General features: G+C 44.8%; 1 protein-coding gene across 6 annotated transcripts in view; it reads left to right on the forward strand.

Annotated features, from left to right (window-relative positions):
- Positions 1 to 14,693, forward strand: part of TXNDC16 (thioredoxin domain containing 16) — a 78,025-nt gene that overhangs the window by 13,929 nt on the left and 49,403 nt on the right. For 4 of the 6 annotated variants that reach the window (XM_077819623.1, XM_077819622.1, XM_077819626.1 and 1 more), the window contains 7 exons: positions 1,062 to 1,110; positions 7,729 to 7,932; positions 9,250 to 9,332; positions 10,325 to 10,398; positions 12,009 to 12,083; positions 12,393 to 12,514; positions 12,794 to 12,884. In XM_077819623.1, coding sequence (XP_077675749.1) covers positions 7,764 to 7,932; positions 9,250 to 9,332; positions 10,325 to 10,398; positions 12,009 to 12,083; positions 12,393 to 12,514; positions 12,794 to 12,884 — 614 coding nt within the window. In that variant the 5' untranslated portion in view covers positions 1,062 to 1,110; positions 7,729 to 7,763. The remainder of the gene's footprint in view (positions 1 to 1,061; positions 1,111 to 7,728; positions 7,933 to 9,249; positions 9,333 to 10,324; positions 10,399 to 12,008; positions 12,084 to 12,392; positions 12,515 to 12,793; positions 12,885 to 14,693) is intronic. The other 2 variants (XM_077819625.1, XM_077819624.1) reach the window with 2 other exon arrangements.

Below are 14,693 nucleotides of genomic sequence, written 5' to 3' on the forward strand. Positions count from 1 at the left end.
GCTCATCCTGACACTGCTTACATTAGTAAAATTATTACATCTTTTCTTGGACGAACTTTTGTTCTAGAACACTGGATTTATGGCTTGTTACAGCCGTCTGTAACCCACTGACCCCCTTTTGTCCTATGACTGAAGAGGTGTTAACGGGCCACGCTATGCTGAATGGTCCCTGACAATATGTGCTAACGACTTACCCTAAACAATCTGTTCCACCTTGCATTCTGCTCTGAGGCTGGGAATTCCTTTCCCAGACCCGACATAGAGCTCTGTGTGGCTGGAAAGCTGGTCTCTCTCTCACCATCTGAAGTTGGTCCAATAAAAGATATGACCTCACCCACCTTGTCTCCGTAATATCCTGCCCCCGACAGGGCTACAATTACACCGCATAAAGGCAAAGTGTGTTAATTAAGGGTTTCAGAGTAGCAGCTGTGTTAGTCTGTATTCGCAAAAAGAAAAGGAGGACTAGTGGCACCTTAGAGACTAACCAATTTGTTTGAGCATGAGCTGTCGAATGCATCCGATGAAGTGAGCTGTAGCTCACGAAAGCTCATGCTCAAATAAATTGGTTAGTCTCTAAGGTGCCACTCGTCCTCCTTTTCTTTTGTGTTAATTAAAAGCGGCAAAGAGTCCTGTGGCACCTTATAGACTAACCGATGTATTGGAGCATGAGCTTTCGTGGGTGAATCCCCACTTGTGCCACTACCAGGCACTAATGGCTGAGTTAGGGCTCTTGCTGAATGTGGACAAGGCTTGGACTCTAGCTAGCTCTTGCTTTGGCCGTGTGGGTTGATTCTCCAGTGCCTTGCACCCTGATTGATGATTAATACTACTTCTGAGTGGATGTGAAATGCTACCAGATTACAAAGGAACACGATATAATTGTTTGTTCCTAGCACAATGGCGTTCTTGTCTATGATTGGGGCTCCTGGGAGCTGCAGGAATTCAATAATAATAATACAATCGTCTTGCAAAGGTGTAAATGATGACGCAAGGTGCAAGACTGTGGAGAATAAGGCCTGGTGTCCGTTTCCCTATTCATTCCCACTCTTATTTACTTCTAGGCCTCCTTTCAGGATACTTCATTACGAAGCAGCAGGAATTGACCCACAGGTAAAGCTGAACTTAGATTTCCCCCCTGTAAATCTGACTTTTTAAAATACTCCCCTCCATGTCCCAGCTTTCTCAAAAAAGACACAGAGCCCCCCAGCATTCCACCTGCCACATTTCATCCCTGAGATGGGAATTTTTGGGAAGTTTGGTGAAATTCAGAGAGAGATTTGAAAGTTACAGTGTCTCAAAAGTGTCTCTGTCACTGGAAAATGCCCTAATTCTTTCTTTTTTGAGGGGGAGGCGAACTCATCCTGTCTCCAGAAGGGTTTGGTGTCCAGCCTCCCTGTTTGTTTTATTGGCCTTGCTGGGGGAGAGGTGCCTTTGAGTTGATTTGGGGTGGGGTGGTATTTGGGGAATTCCCAAGTTATAAAGAGCTGGTTTGACATGCACAGAGAGCACTATTTACAGTAGAAATAACGTAAACATTTATAATTTAAACTGACCTTCTGCTGACTCCAGCCTTTGCTGCAGTCACTGTTGGAGTGAGCCAGCGCTGAGGGTCATGGACAGGGGGAAGGTAAGCAGGGGCGGATCCAGGGGACAGGAGTCCAGAAGGAGGGCATGGGGGGAGAGGGAGAGGATTGGAAGGGCGGTCGACTGGAGGTAAGGGGCACATCAAGCATTAGCATGGAGTTGGGCTCTCTGATCTTGGACTGTGGGGCTCTGCAGAAGGGGCAAGTGGAGGGGGATGCAGGACACTGGTGGGCCATGGAGGGTGATGCAGGAGACCCTGTGGGCATAGGGTTGCCAGGTGCCCAGTTTTCGACTGGAAAGTCCGGTCGAAAAGGGAACCTTGAAGTGTCCAGTCAGGTATACTGATCGGACCCAAAAGTCCGGTTAGCCAGATTATTAACCCACACCAGCCCCTGCTCAGCCGGGGCTGCCTCCTCACTGCAAGCAGGCTCCTTGTCAGGCTGCAGTAGCTCCCATCCCAGCCCCAAAGCAGAGGGAGCCCAGTTGGGGCATGGGGGTGGGAGAAGGAGGTGGAGACAATCCAGGGAGTGACAGGGATGGGGCGGAGAGGGTTAAGTGATGGGGGCGGGGTCTTGGGGTCCGGTTACCAACAAATTGAAAGGGGGTAGAGAGTGTGAAATGTGGGCAAATGAGAGTGGGCATGGGGGACATGTAATGGATTGAAGGGGTCTGGGGAGCCATAGAGGGAATGTGTGTGTGTGTACGGGACAGATGTGTGCAGGTAGGGACTAGAAGAGATGTGGGTGGGATCAAGCAGACAGCTGGAGGAGCAGATAGAGAGGAGGGAAGAATAATGGGGGAGATGGAGGGATGCTTGGAAGAAGGCCAAGGGCCTGAACGAGATGGCAGCTACTGGGGACCATGAGGAGTGGCAGAGAACAGGTGCCTGGGAGATCTTGCCAGGCCACAGAAAGGCCTGGAAAGGCTGGTCATTGCTGAGGGTGGGTAGGGTCCCAGGGTGGGGTGTGCAGGATCACAGTAGACGTGGCCAAGCAGTGCGTGGGACGATGGGACTGGACATAACAGGGAAAGAGCACTGGGGGGTTGAGAGAGGGTGGGGTCTTGTAAACATCTTAAAAATGTCAAACGCTTAAAATCTTCTAGGTATAAAACTTTAAGCATGTAATGTCTCCCCTCGACGGCTCCCATAGTGCCCTGGCTGGTGGAGCCCCTGATCTGTCACACTCTGCTTCCTCCAAACCACGGAGAGAAGGACGCTGCTCTCTTTTCCCCGCGACCAAACAATGATGCTGCCTTGCAAATGCTCTTCCTGATCAACAAGCCGTCCCTGATGCAGGGGAACAAACAAGACAGCAGAGCAAAGTTAACTCCAGTTACTTTACAAACAGGGAGGAGATCATCAGAGCCTCTCAAATGAGAACGAAATTCTTCTGCTCTGTCTAAGGGGTTTCCAGAGCCGTCGTCTCTGTACTTTATTAGGGCCTGATTCAAAGCCCATGGAGGCCAGTAGAAATCCTTCTGTTGATTGCAGTGAGTTTTGGGTCAGATTCTGTGTGCTTCCTAGCTGCTTCTCTAGGCACCACAGTGACAGAAATAATAATAATAAAGAATTATACTAATTTGAAAAAAATGTTGGAACGTGTTTAAAACTGCAGCCTGTGTTTTTCAGGCAGTATTAAAAACAATGTCTGTTTTTAGGAGACAAGTTTAAGTAGCTGGTGGAGAGTGCATTCTTTTTTACTCCTGTGGGAATTCTGCACCACTGCGCAATGCAGAATTTGTGCAGAAATTAATGTTGTGTATGCAGACTTTCCTTTTCCCCCCTTCAGAAATGGGCTGCAGAGCTGCTGACTGCCACTAAGGGCCGCTGGACCCAGCAGAGCCCAGCTCGCAAATAGAAGACACTGCCGGGGGCGGGAGAGGGAAGGAGCTGGAGGGTTCCTGGCAGCAGCAGTTCCCCGCAGGCCCTGAAGGAAAGAGGGGGTGTGCAGGGAACTCCCCATGAGCCCGGGACCCAGCATCAGGCTGTTTCTCCCTCTGGATCCTTGGGCGTCCATGGCAGGTCTCTGGGGCGGAGGGGGCAGAGAAACAGGAACTGGTTGTCATAGGGGTTTTTTTAACTCTCTACTTCTGGAGGAATTTTTTTGTCTGTACTATGACAGGTTTCAGAGTAGCAGCCGTGTTAGTCTGTATCCGCAAAAAGAAAAGGAGGACTTGTGGCAGCTCACGAAAGCTTATGCTCAAATAAATTGATTAGTTTCTAAGGCGCCACAAGTACTCCTTTTCTTTTTGTCTGTACTGTTACAGACATACTTACTGACAGGTATTTTGAAATAAATTACCAAAATAATTGAAACTGGCATGATTATATAGTGTTGTTTTGACAAATAAAATATGCAGAATTTTAAAATATTGTGCACAGAATTTCTCATTTTTTGGAACAGAATTTTAATTTTTTTGGTGCAGAATTCTCCCAGGAGTACTTCTTATGCCCCTGGATGTTAAGCATCACTCAACAAGGAGCAGACAGATACAATGGCATGTACTGATGGTGTTGCTTATTATTCAGCTTGGTCGAATTAGATTTTTATAATTTTGATGGATAATATCAACATATTTTTAAGCATTTTTTCTCTTTGTATCAATTTACATTTTCATTTACAATTTACATTTACAGTTGCATGAAATGCTGGGGAGGGGTCAGACAATTATTTAGACATTGAGATTCAACAGTTAAGGCTTTATAAACCATGTAAATAAATTGTCAATATCACGTATCAAACTATACAAAGGAAATATTCTTAATTCAACAAATCATACCTGTTTTTACTGTTCATTTGCTAGTCTCTTTGTAACCAGCCTAATTCAAAAGTCTAAATCACTCAGTTTTGACTCTTAAGTTCTCAAACAGCATTTTGCTTACTTCACCTACCTGTACATTTAGATTATTATAGAAGGAAATATATTTTCATGGGTTAGTGTGTGTACGGTGCAATCAATGTTTATTGACGTTTACCAGTAAAAATCTAATCCTTCGAAGCCTACTTACTATAAAGTGGAATTTGTGTGTACGTGTTTTTTAAAGTGTCCTGTTTTCCATGCAGAGAGCAGGAAAGGCAGAGTACTTGAACACAGAGCGAGAACCTGAAGATTAGGTGGCTCTGTCTCTTTGCTAACTATCTCTGCTGTTGGAGGGTGGCTGGATTTTTTGTTTGTTTTTGAGCACTACTGCTATAACAGCCTCAGTTTGTTGGGGTTGCTAACCTTCCAGGATTGTTCTGGAGTCTCCAGGATTCAAAGGAGGTGTTGAGTAAAGAAATCATCTGCAGCTATAGTGCAAAACAAAGGGGCTTCTATGCAGCTTGAATCCCAGCTTTGTCTCCCTTGTTTGCCAGGGGACCACACCTAGTTTGGAACGCTATACAGCGAGCAGTGACATCTAGTGGCTGAATCGTATATTGCAAACAAACATTACAAACCCTAGGACAAAATACAACACGGTTTTACAAAAGGTAGATCTTGCCAAACCAACCTGATCTCCTTCTTTGAGAAAGTAACAGATTTATTAGACAAAAGAAACGCAGTGGATCTAATTTACCTAAATTTCAGTAAGGCGTTTGATACGGTGCCACATGGGGAATTGATAGTTAAATTGGAAAAGATGGGGATCAATATGAAAATTGAAAGGTGGATAAGGAATTGGTCAAAAGGGAGACTACAGGGGATCATACTGAAAGGTGAACTGTCAGACTGGAGAGAGGTTACCAGTGGAGTTCCTCAGGGATCGGTTTTTGGACCAATCTTATTTAATCTTTTTATTACTGACCTCTGCACAAAAGGTGGGAGAGTGCTAATAAAGTTTGTGGATGATACAAAGCTGGGAGGTATTGCCAATTTAGAGAGAGACCGGGATATCCTACAGGAGGATCTGGATGACCTTGTAAACTGGAGTAATAGTAATAGAATGAAATTTAATAGTGAGAAGTGCAAGGTCATGCATTTAGGGATTAATAACAAGAATTTTAGTTATAAGCTGGGGACGCATCAGTTAGAAGTAACAGAGGAGGAGAAGGACCTTGGAGTATTGGTTGACCACAGGATGACTATGAGCCACCAATGTGATGTGGCCAGTGAAAAAAGCTAATGTGGTCTTGGGATGCATCAGGTGAGGTATTTCCAGTAGAGATAAGGAGGTTTTAGTACCGTTATACAAGGCACTGGTGAGACCTCACCTGGAATACTGTGTGCAGTTCTGGTCTCCCATGTTTAAGAAGGATGAATTCAAACTGGAACAGGTACAGAGAAGGGCTACTAGGATGATCCGAGGAATGGAAAACCTGTCTTATGAAAGGAGACTCAAGGAGCTTGGCTTGTTTAGCCTAACCAAAAGAAGGTTGAGGGGAGATATGATTGCTCAGTACCAATGTGGACACAAGAACAAATGGATATGAACTGGCCATCGGGAAGTTTAGACTTGAAATTAGATGAAGGTTTCTAACCATCAGAGGAGTGAAGTTCTGGAATAGCCTTCCAAGGGAAGCAGTGGGGGCAAAAGACCTATCTGGCTTCAAGATTAAACTCGATAAGTTTATGGAGGAGATGGTATGATGGGATAACATGATTTTGGCAATTAATTGATCTTTAACTATTCGTAGTAAATAGGCCCAATGGCCTGTGGTGGGATGTTAGATGGGGTGGAATCTGAGTTACTACAGAGAATTCTTTCCTGGGTATCTGGCTGGTGAATCTTGCCCACATGCTCAGGGTTCAGCTGATCGCTATATTTGGGGTCGGGAAGGAATTTTCCTCCAGGGCAGATTGGAAGAGGCCCTGGGGGTTTTTCACCTTCCTCTGTAGCATGGGGCACGGGTCACTTGCTGGAGGATTCTCTGCACCTTGACGTCTTTAAACCATGGTTTGAGGACTTCAATAGCTCAGACATAGGTGAGAGGTTTATTGCAGGAGTGGATGGGTGAGATTCTGTGGCCTGCATTGTGCAGGAATTCAAACTAAATGATCATAATGGTCCCTTCTGACCTTAATATCTATGAATCTATGAATCTGTTACACAGGAGAATCAAATATGGGTGACATTTTCTAATCCTGCAATGTTCTTGCAAAGATTCCTTATTATATGTGTTGGTTCTGGATAGAAGAACAGCACTCCGTAGCTTTGGGAGGTTTGATGAACTGGATGCATGATTTTTGCTGGGTCGAGCTCACCCAAAGGCCAAGGGTCTGTGGGAGGCTCCCCAACAGAGCCAAGTTGCAGTGTTGCTAGTGTGTGTGTGTGTGTGGGGGGGCAGCCATGGAGAGAGCAACCCATTAAGATTCAGGGGGTTCTGTGTCAGCTCCTCACCAAGCAGCATGGCGGGGCGGAGAGGGGGAGCCGCTACTGGTTACACAGATCCTGCTGCAGGAGCTCTGGCCTCTGTGCCGCTCCAGGGATGGCAATTGCAACTGCAGGGCTGGCCTACATACTGCGCAAAAAAGTTGGAGGCTAGATCCAGCTCCCAAAGTTTCATAGAGGTCCCCACTCCAGCTTTGCCTCAAGGAGAAGAGGGTGTGACTTTCACCTTCTGTGCATGGATGAGGGGGAAATGCAATAAATATCTCACGTGTCTGTTCTCTTCTTAAACAATTTGTGCCCAGTAAAAAGGCTTGGCTGGCCCTTGTGTTACCGTGATTTCACTCTAATGGAACTGGTGTAAAACTGGAGTAAAGAAACGGCTAATCAGGCCTTTTGGGAAGCTCTTTGTTCATGCAAGTCATGATCAGTAGAGTGTGTGAAGCTAGTTTGATCCTAATCAGTTACTAACAAGAGGGGAGAGGAGTTGTGATCTGAAATATCTGTGTGTAGGTGGGCACTGTTTTCATTGCTGGACACTTGATTTTCTCTAACCATCTCAAAAAAACCAAAACCAAACCAACTAAACAAAAATCCCCAGCCCCAAACCACAACCACAGAGGGTTTTGCAGTTGCAAATGTAATTAATAAGAAACAGGAACGGCCTGCAATTGTAATCAACATTAGCTTTGCTGTAACTGAATCCATCTGCTATTTTTACAGTTAGATAAACTCGCATTTTAATCGTTGGTGTTTATTGGTCTCGTCACATTTGTAAATTACAGTCACAGATCTGGAAATCTATGTAAACAGCAAGCACATTTTTTTTTTTCCAGACGTGGCTTCTGCAGTGACTTTAACTGAGGAAATCATGCTCCCCCAAATGAACGGAAGGCTTTCTTGCTGCTCTCTCCTCCTGTTATGTACTTGTTACATGTCTGCGGCAAGAAATGCAAATACACTGCAAGAGCTGAGCCCCCAGGATTATTTCGGTAGCTTGCAGCCAGGAAGAGCATCCCTAGTTTATTTTAGTCGAGACGGTATGTATTTTAAATGCGTGGGGGTTCTCATTATCCTGGCTTCGCAGGAGAAATAAGCAACTCGAGGGGAATGTTTCACGTGCTTGTGAGAGGGAATAACATTGTAGCTGTGGAAAAGGCCTCTTTGGCAATGGCGCAAATCAAATGGTCACAGTTCTTGGAAAAGTTGAAACCCTAAATAGTTTGACAGAACACCTCTTAGAGCAGGAATTTACCAAACCCCCTGCATATTCCCGGTGATCACAGAAATGTGAAGAGGGGAGCACTTTCCTATTGTTGTTCCTGTTGGAGGCATCCAACCTGTAGGTTGAGCGGCCTGGGAAGATCCCTGTGTCTTTGTCAGACCCTGTTGCCTTCATCGGCGCTCTGTGTGCGCATAAGGAACTCCTCTTGTGGACTAGCTTGCTGAAAGGGGGTTGTATTTCTCTCCTAAAGTGCCTCCTGGGGGGAAGAGGAAGTAACACTGCCCCTCTCTGTAAAATGGGAAACTGAGGCAAATAAGGCCAGCTTGTCATACCTGTATCTGTGTTGACGAGTAGCTTATGCCACAAGTAGCCCTGCTGAAATCAGTGGGGAAACTTGTGGAGCAAGATACTACTCAGGGCGAGTAAGGGTAACTCAGTCTGGTCCAGAGAGATTAGGTGACATTAGGTTTTGTTCTAGCTACTCTACCTGATAATCAAGAGGACCAGAGATACAGAGAAACCAGCTCTTATTGCCTTGCATAATGACAGGTTTCAGAGTAGCAGCCGTGTGAGTCTGTATCCGCAAAAAGAACAGGAGGACTTGTGGCACCTTAGAGACTAACCAATTTATTAGAGCATAAGCTTTCGTGAGCTACAGCTCACTGCATCGGATGCATACAGTGGAAAAAGAGACTGCTGAATTGGAATTAATTTGCAAACTGGATACAATTAACTTAGGCTTGAATAAAGACTGGGAGTGGATGCGTCATTACACAAAGTAAAACTATTTCCCCATGTTTATTTCCCCTCCAACTGTTCTTGTAAAGTGCTGGAAATGGCCCACCTTGATTATCACTACAAAAGGTCCCATGTTGTGTGTCATCTGTCCCCCTCCCCCCCCTCCGCCTGCTGGTAATAGCTCACCTTTCCTGGTCACGCTTGTTACACTGTGTCTGGTAACACCCATTGTCTCATGTTCTCTGTGTATATAAATCTCCCCACTGTATTTTCCACTGAATGCACCCGATGAAGTGAGCTGTAGCTCACAAAAGCTTATGCTCTAATAAATTGGTTAGTCTCTAAGGTGCCACAAGTCCTCCTTTTCTTTTTACAGCTCTTATTGGTGTTTCAGTTTCTCCAGGTGCCCGTCTGTTTCTGGAACAGCTAGGGAACTCAGTTGGAGCGCTCCAGGACTATGGGATTTCAGTGGTGAAGGTAAATGAACATGTCATTTATTTTCCTAGCTGAGAAATGTAGACGTCTGTTATCTGGTGGGGCCGTAATTCTGATCACATGGGCACATGGGACAGTTCTCCATACAGGTGGTTATGTTGTCACTGTCTGCGTAACAGATGTATTAATGTGTTGACAGCAGATAATTCTCTCTATACTCCAGCACTAGCATTGCGAGGCTGCTCGCTGGGAAGGTGCTGCTGTCATCTGCCCGATCCTGCAGTTGGCTCTCTGCTGGCAAACCCCCGGCTTGCATGGAGCTCCATTAAACTCAGTTGGGTTCCATGTGAGTGCAGGAGTCTCCCTGCATGGATCATGGCGAGGGACTCCCATGATACATCCCCTCCCATCTCCAGTAGGGGAGGTCATGGTGCATCATGGGCGATGTAGTCCGAGCCGTGCCCACAGAGGACAATGGGAGGCACTATGGCAGCATTTCTAAACGGTTATATTTTCAATATTCAAATTTTGGCTGGAAAAAAAATCTACATTTACTGTGGGGGGGACGGACATTTTTCAACGAGCTGAACCTTTAATCCTTATCCTGAGGCAGGTTCAGAGATGACCTTTTGGCTGAAATTTCACATGCTTGCTTTCAGTTTGAGGAGAAGCGTAAAGAAATTTTCCTCAGCCTTTTCTATTAAGACATAAATGTTATCCTACTATGCAGATTAGTACATTGCTATCCAAACATAGTTTGGGCTTCCTATAGGAGTAACTGGGTGAAACTGAATGAAGGCAGCTAAATTATGTTTGTTTGAGAACCGTGACTTGGAATTTCCTGACTTCTGTGCTTGTAAAATCTTATCTGTAACACTGGATCCCATTCACATTATCACTTAATTGCATTTTTGCATATACAGTAGGTTTTAAAAGTTCTCTTTCATACAGTTGGACCATAAAATGCTTCCAACTTTATATATTTGTAGGTATCTGTGCATTGAGATTTATAACGACTTGTTTTACGTACCCAGGTTAATTGTCTCAAAGAAGAGGTATCAAGATACTGTGGGAAAGAAAATGCCTTAATGAAAGCATACCTGTTCAGGTGAATGGAGTTTTATTGCGTTCTAGTGACTAAATAAAATACTGTGGATTGTTTTTTGAAAGCTTCTCTGTTGCAAGTTTTTAAGGAAACCACGTCAGCAAGCTGACATGTCAGGCACTGGAAGGATGTAGCAATGAAGGAGACTCTTTCCATCATGATCCTTTGAAACTAGTGGAAAGAGCTCCATTTTTAGATCAGGCCCGTAAGTAGTAGACAAGCTGTCTGCCAGTCCTAGAAGCCTCTCAGATTATCCAGGAAGTACAGGGAGGAACCTTTATCTTTCAATGATGAATCAGCATGGAAGATTCAATTTAAAATCGTGATTTAGGTGAATAGATGGAATGGATACCACAAGTCACTCTTATAGAGTCCTGGAAATGTAAGGCTGGAAGGGACCTCAAGAGGTCATCTGGTCCCCCCCCTCCCCTTCCCATGCCCAGGTAGGATTAGGTATCCCTAGATAGATCATTGCCCTGTAATAGTACTAGATGGGAATGGGAGGAAGGGGTTAGACCATACAAGAGGTGCCTGGGTGAATTTAGTGTGATTTTCTTGACTTTGTTGGAGATAAGTTGCTTGGTGTTATTTTGGAGGAAACAAATATTTATACAAGGCAACTTCAGTCATTTTACACCAAGAACTGGTGTATAAGCGAACACTTTTTTGGTTTCTTTTTAACAAACCAGGAGGCTGAAGTTACAAGGAATAGAGACGAGAGTATGCTAGACTGCAGGATTTCATTTTGGGGAAAAAAACTGGACTGCATCTCCCATGGTTATATGACTCCCTTGATGCACTGTAGAGGTTCAGCCAGAGGGCGGACCATGATGCATCATGGGAAATGTAGTCCAGCCAGGGAGCCTGGCCCATGGAGGAGAATGGGGGCATGAGGCACCCAAATTACAACTCCCACGAGGCACTGAATGGCTCAGGAGCTATTGACCTGATCAAAAATGAAATATTTCATTTAGATTTTCATGGTGGAAAACTGAAAATATTTGGCAAAAATATTTTGTGAAAATTGGATTTTCAGTTGAAGAACACTTTGATGAAAAATTCCCAGTCAGCTCTACCCTGTGTGGCCCAGCCACCACTAGAGGGGGACAGAGCACCACTCGGAGTAAGCATGGGTTACATTTGCTCACCACTGATCAGACTCCATACCTGACAAAGGATCTGATCCAAAGTGCACTGAAGTTAATGCAAAGTGGGCTAATTACACGATTCGTTCTGGATCTCTTGCAGGCTTGTTACATTGAAGACACCACCAAAAGCACCTAAGTGAGTTAGGTGCTCAACTCCCATTGACGTTCACATCCCTTGCACAAGCGCTTTCCTTTTAACTGACCTGCCCCATTTAAGAGGATTCTCTTGTCTCCTCTCAGATGAGCATTTTGGGCGATGTCTGTCTAAAAGATAAATGCACTAGTTCAGCCAAAGGCATTGAGCTCAGTGCAGGAATTATATGGCCTGTTATGCTGGAGGTCAGACTGCATGATCAGAATGGTCCCTTCTGGGCTTAGAATCTGCAAAAAGAATCAGGAAATCATCTACAAGGACGAATAACCTCTATCTTGATTTATGACCTGGTGGTTTGTTCTCTTTCCCAGAGGTAACGTGTTGCTCAGAGAATTCCCCACAGATGCCCTGTTCGATGTGAATGCCATTGTAGCCAATATCCTGTTGTAAGTAGAACGAACATTCAGTGTGAAATCATTTGTTTTGTCTTTTCACTTGTTGCCTGAAGCTTTGCGTAAACATGAACTCAGTACAACCTGGGGGACTATTTTCAACTGAGCTGAAGCTGGCCTCTTTGTTGGTGTAATTTAGCCCTGCAAAATGAATTACGGAGCAAATCAGAGCAGTTGCATCTGCTGCTTCCTGAGGCAGGTAGCCAGAGGTGCACCTGCTCTGGTTTTTGCCTGCAATTGTGGGTGAAAATTCTCTGGTTTCTTTTGAAGAACGCTGTAAATGAAATTTTTATGTCTTCTCAGTGCCCTCCTCTTTAACGAAGTTAAATATATTACAACGCTGGTGGAGCTTCAGAATCTAGAAAATTCTCTGAAGCGAAGATCAAATGTCGTTTTTGCCTATGTGCCAGCAATTGGAACACCAGGTAGTAAAATCAACCTTCCATCTTAATATCCCTTCAAGAGCTTTTTCTGTTTTTTCATAAGATAGTGCAGAACTGAGTTTCTGACCTAGATCTCCAAACATCTTGGTTTCTTTTACAAAACGATCCATTTCACCGTGCAGACTCTACTGAAATGCATGCAAATTAGACAGGCATATATTTTTCTTGACGCCGATTCCTAAAATCTGGCCCATAATATTTAGCACGGGTGAGGGAGTGGACTAAGAATGTATTAACTGGATCAATTCCTTTTTTTTTTAGAGCACAGAGCAGTAATGGAAGCTGCTTTTGTACATGGGACTGCTCACCAGTTTGTTTTAACCACGGAAGTGGCGCTGTTGAAGACCATTGGGTGGGTATAACCCTCTGAGAAAGGGTCTCATCTGAACTGCTTATGCTGTTAGGTTGGTTTGGTCACAGCCGCCCCGGTGGGAAGAAGTGCAGACCCGGGTTTTGAGCGATCCATAAGTAGCCCCGTTGAAAGGAACGAGACTACTCGCGGAGGAGAGAACTCTTTGCTGTAAATGTAGCAGAATCTGGTTGTTTGTGGTCGGAGGAGCAGATGTGGGTGAACCAGGTTAGTTTCAGTAGAGCTAGCACAAGCTTTTGCCCTTACGTTGAACTGAAAGTGCAGCTGTGCTCCGAAGACTGAAAAAACCATCTGGGATGGCACATTGGCAGCTTCTCACTGATTTCCCTAGCAAATGAAGTCACTTTACCAATGAAGAGCTGGTTTTTCTGACTGCCAGTCCCGCAGCCATCCTGGTGTCTGAGAGCCAAACTTTGTTCTTCATGACTTATGTCTTTTCCTCCTCAACTGGCTGTGGTGCTGTCAAGGTTCCTCCCCCACTCTGAACTCTAGGGTACAGATGTGGGGACCTGCATGAAAAACCTCCTAAGCTTATCTTTACCAGCTTAGGTCAAAACTTCCCCAAGGTACAAAATATTCCACCCTTTGTCCTTGGATTGGCCGCTACCACCACCAAACTAATACTGGTTACTGGGGAAGAGCTGTTTGGACGCGTCTTTCCCCCCAAAATACTTCCCAAAACCTTGCACCCCACTTCTTGGACAAGATTTGGTAAAAAGCCTCACCAATTTGCCTAGGTGACTACAGACCCAGACCCTTGGATCTTAAGAACAATGAACAATCCTCCCAACACTTGCACCCCCCTTTCCTGGGAAATGTTGGATAAAAAGCCTCACCAATTTGCATAGGTGACCACAGACCCAAACCCTTGGATCTGAGAACAATGAAAAAGCATTCAGTTTTCTTACAAGAAGACTTTTAATAAAAATAGAAGTAAATAGAAATAAAGAAATCCCACCTGTAAAATCAGGATGGTAGATACCTTACAGGGTAATTAGATTCAAAAACATAGAGAACCCCTCTAGGCAAAACCTTAAGTTACAAAAAAGATACACAGACAGAAATAGTTATTCTATTAAGCACAGTTCTTTTCTCAGCCATTTAAAGAAATCATAATCTAACACGTACCTAGCTAGATTACTTACTAAAAGTTCTAAGACTCCATTCCTGGTCTATCCCCGGCAAAGACAGAATATAGACAGACACACAGACCCTTTGTTTCTCTCCCTCCTCCCAGCTTTTGAAAGTATCTTGTCTCCTCATTGGACATTTTGGTCAGGTGCCAGCGAGGTTACCTTTAGCTTCTTAACCCTTTAGAGGTGAGAGGAGCTTTCCCCTGGCCAGGAGGGATTTCAAAGGGGTTTACCCTTCCCTTTATATTTATGACAGGTGCCCATCTCTCAACCTGGATGTTTTAAACCCCCAAATTTACAACATTAAACAACGCCTGAAAAGTCAGAGCAGGGAGAGCTGGTGGCTCTGTCAGTTACACATGGAACCAGAGGTCAGGATTCTGGGGCGGAGGCGGGAGAGACAGAGCTCTAAAGTGAGGAAGCTGACGTTTTTGGGTGGAAGATCAGACAAATCTGTGCACCCGATTCTGTGAAGCATTAAGCCCTATAAACCCAGCATTGAGCTCCCTGGAAAAATCATGGAGCAGGTCCTCAAGGAATCAATTCTGAAGCACTCAGAGGAGAGGAAAGTGATCAGGAACAGTCAGCATGGATTCATCAGGGCAAGTCATGCCTGACTAATCTAATTGCCTTCTATGGCGAGATAACTGGCTCTGTG

The sequence above is a fragment of the Eretmochelys imbricata genome, chromosome 6, assembly GCF_965152235.1.
Source record: "Eretmochelys imbricata isolate rEreImb1 chromosome 6, rEreImb1.hap1, whole genome shotgun sequence".
NCBI lineage: Eukaryota > Metazoa > Chordata > Testudines > Cheloniidae > Eretmochelys > Eretmochelys imbricata.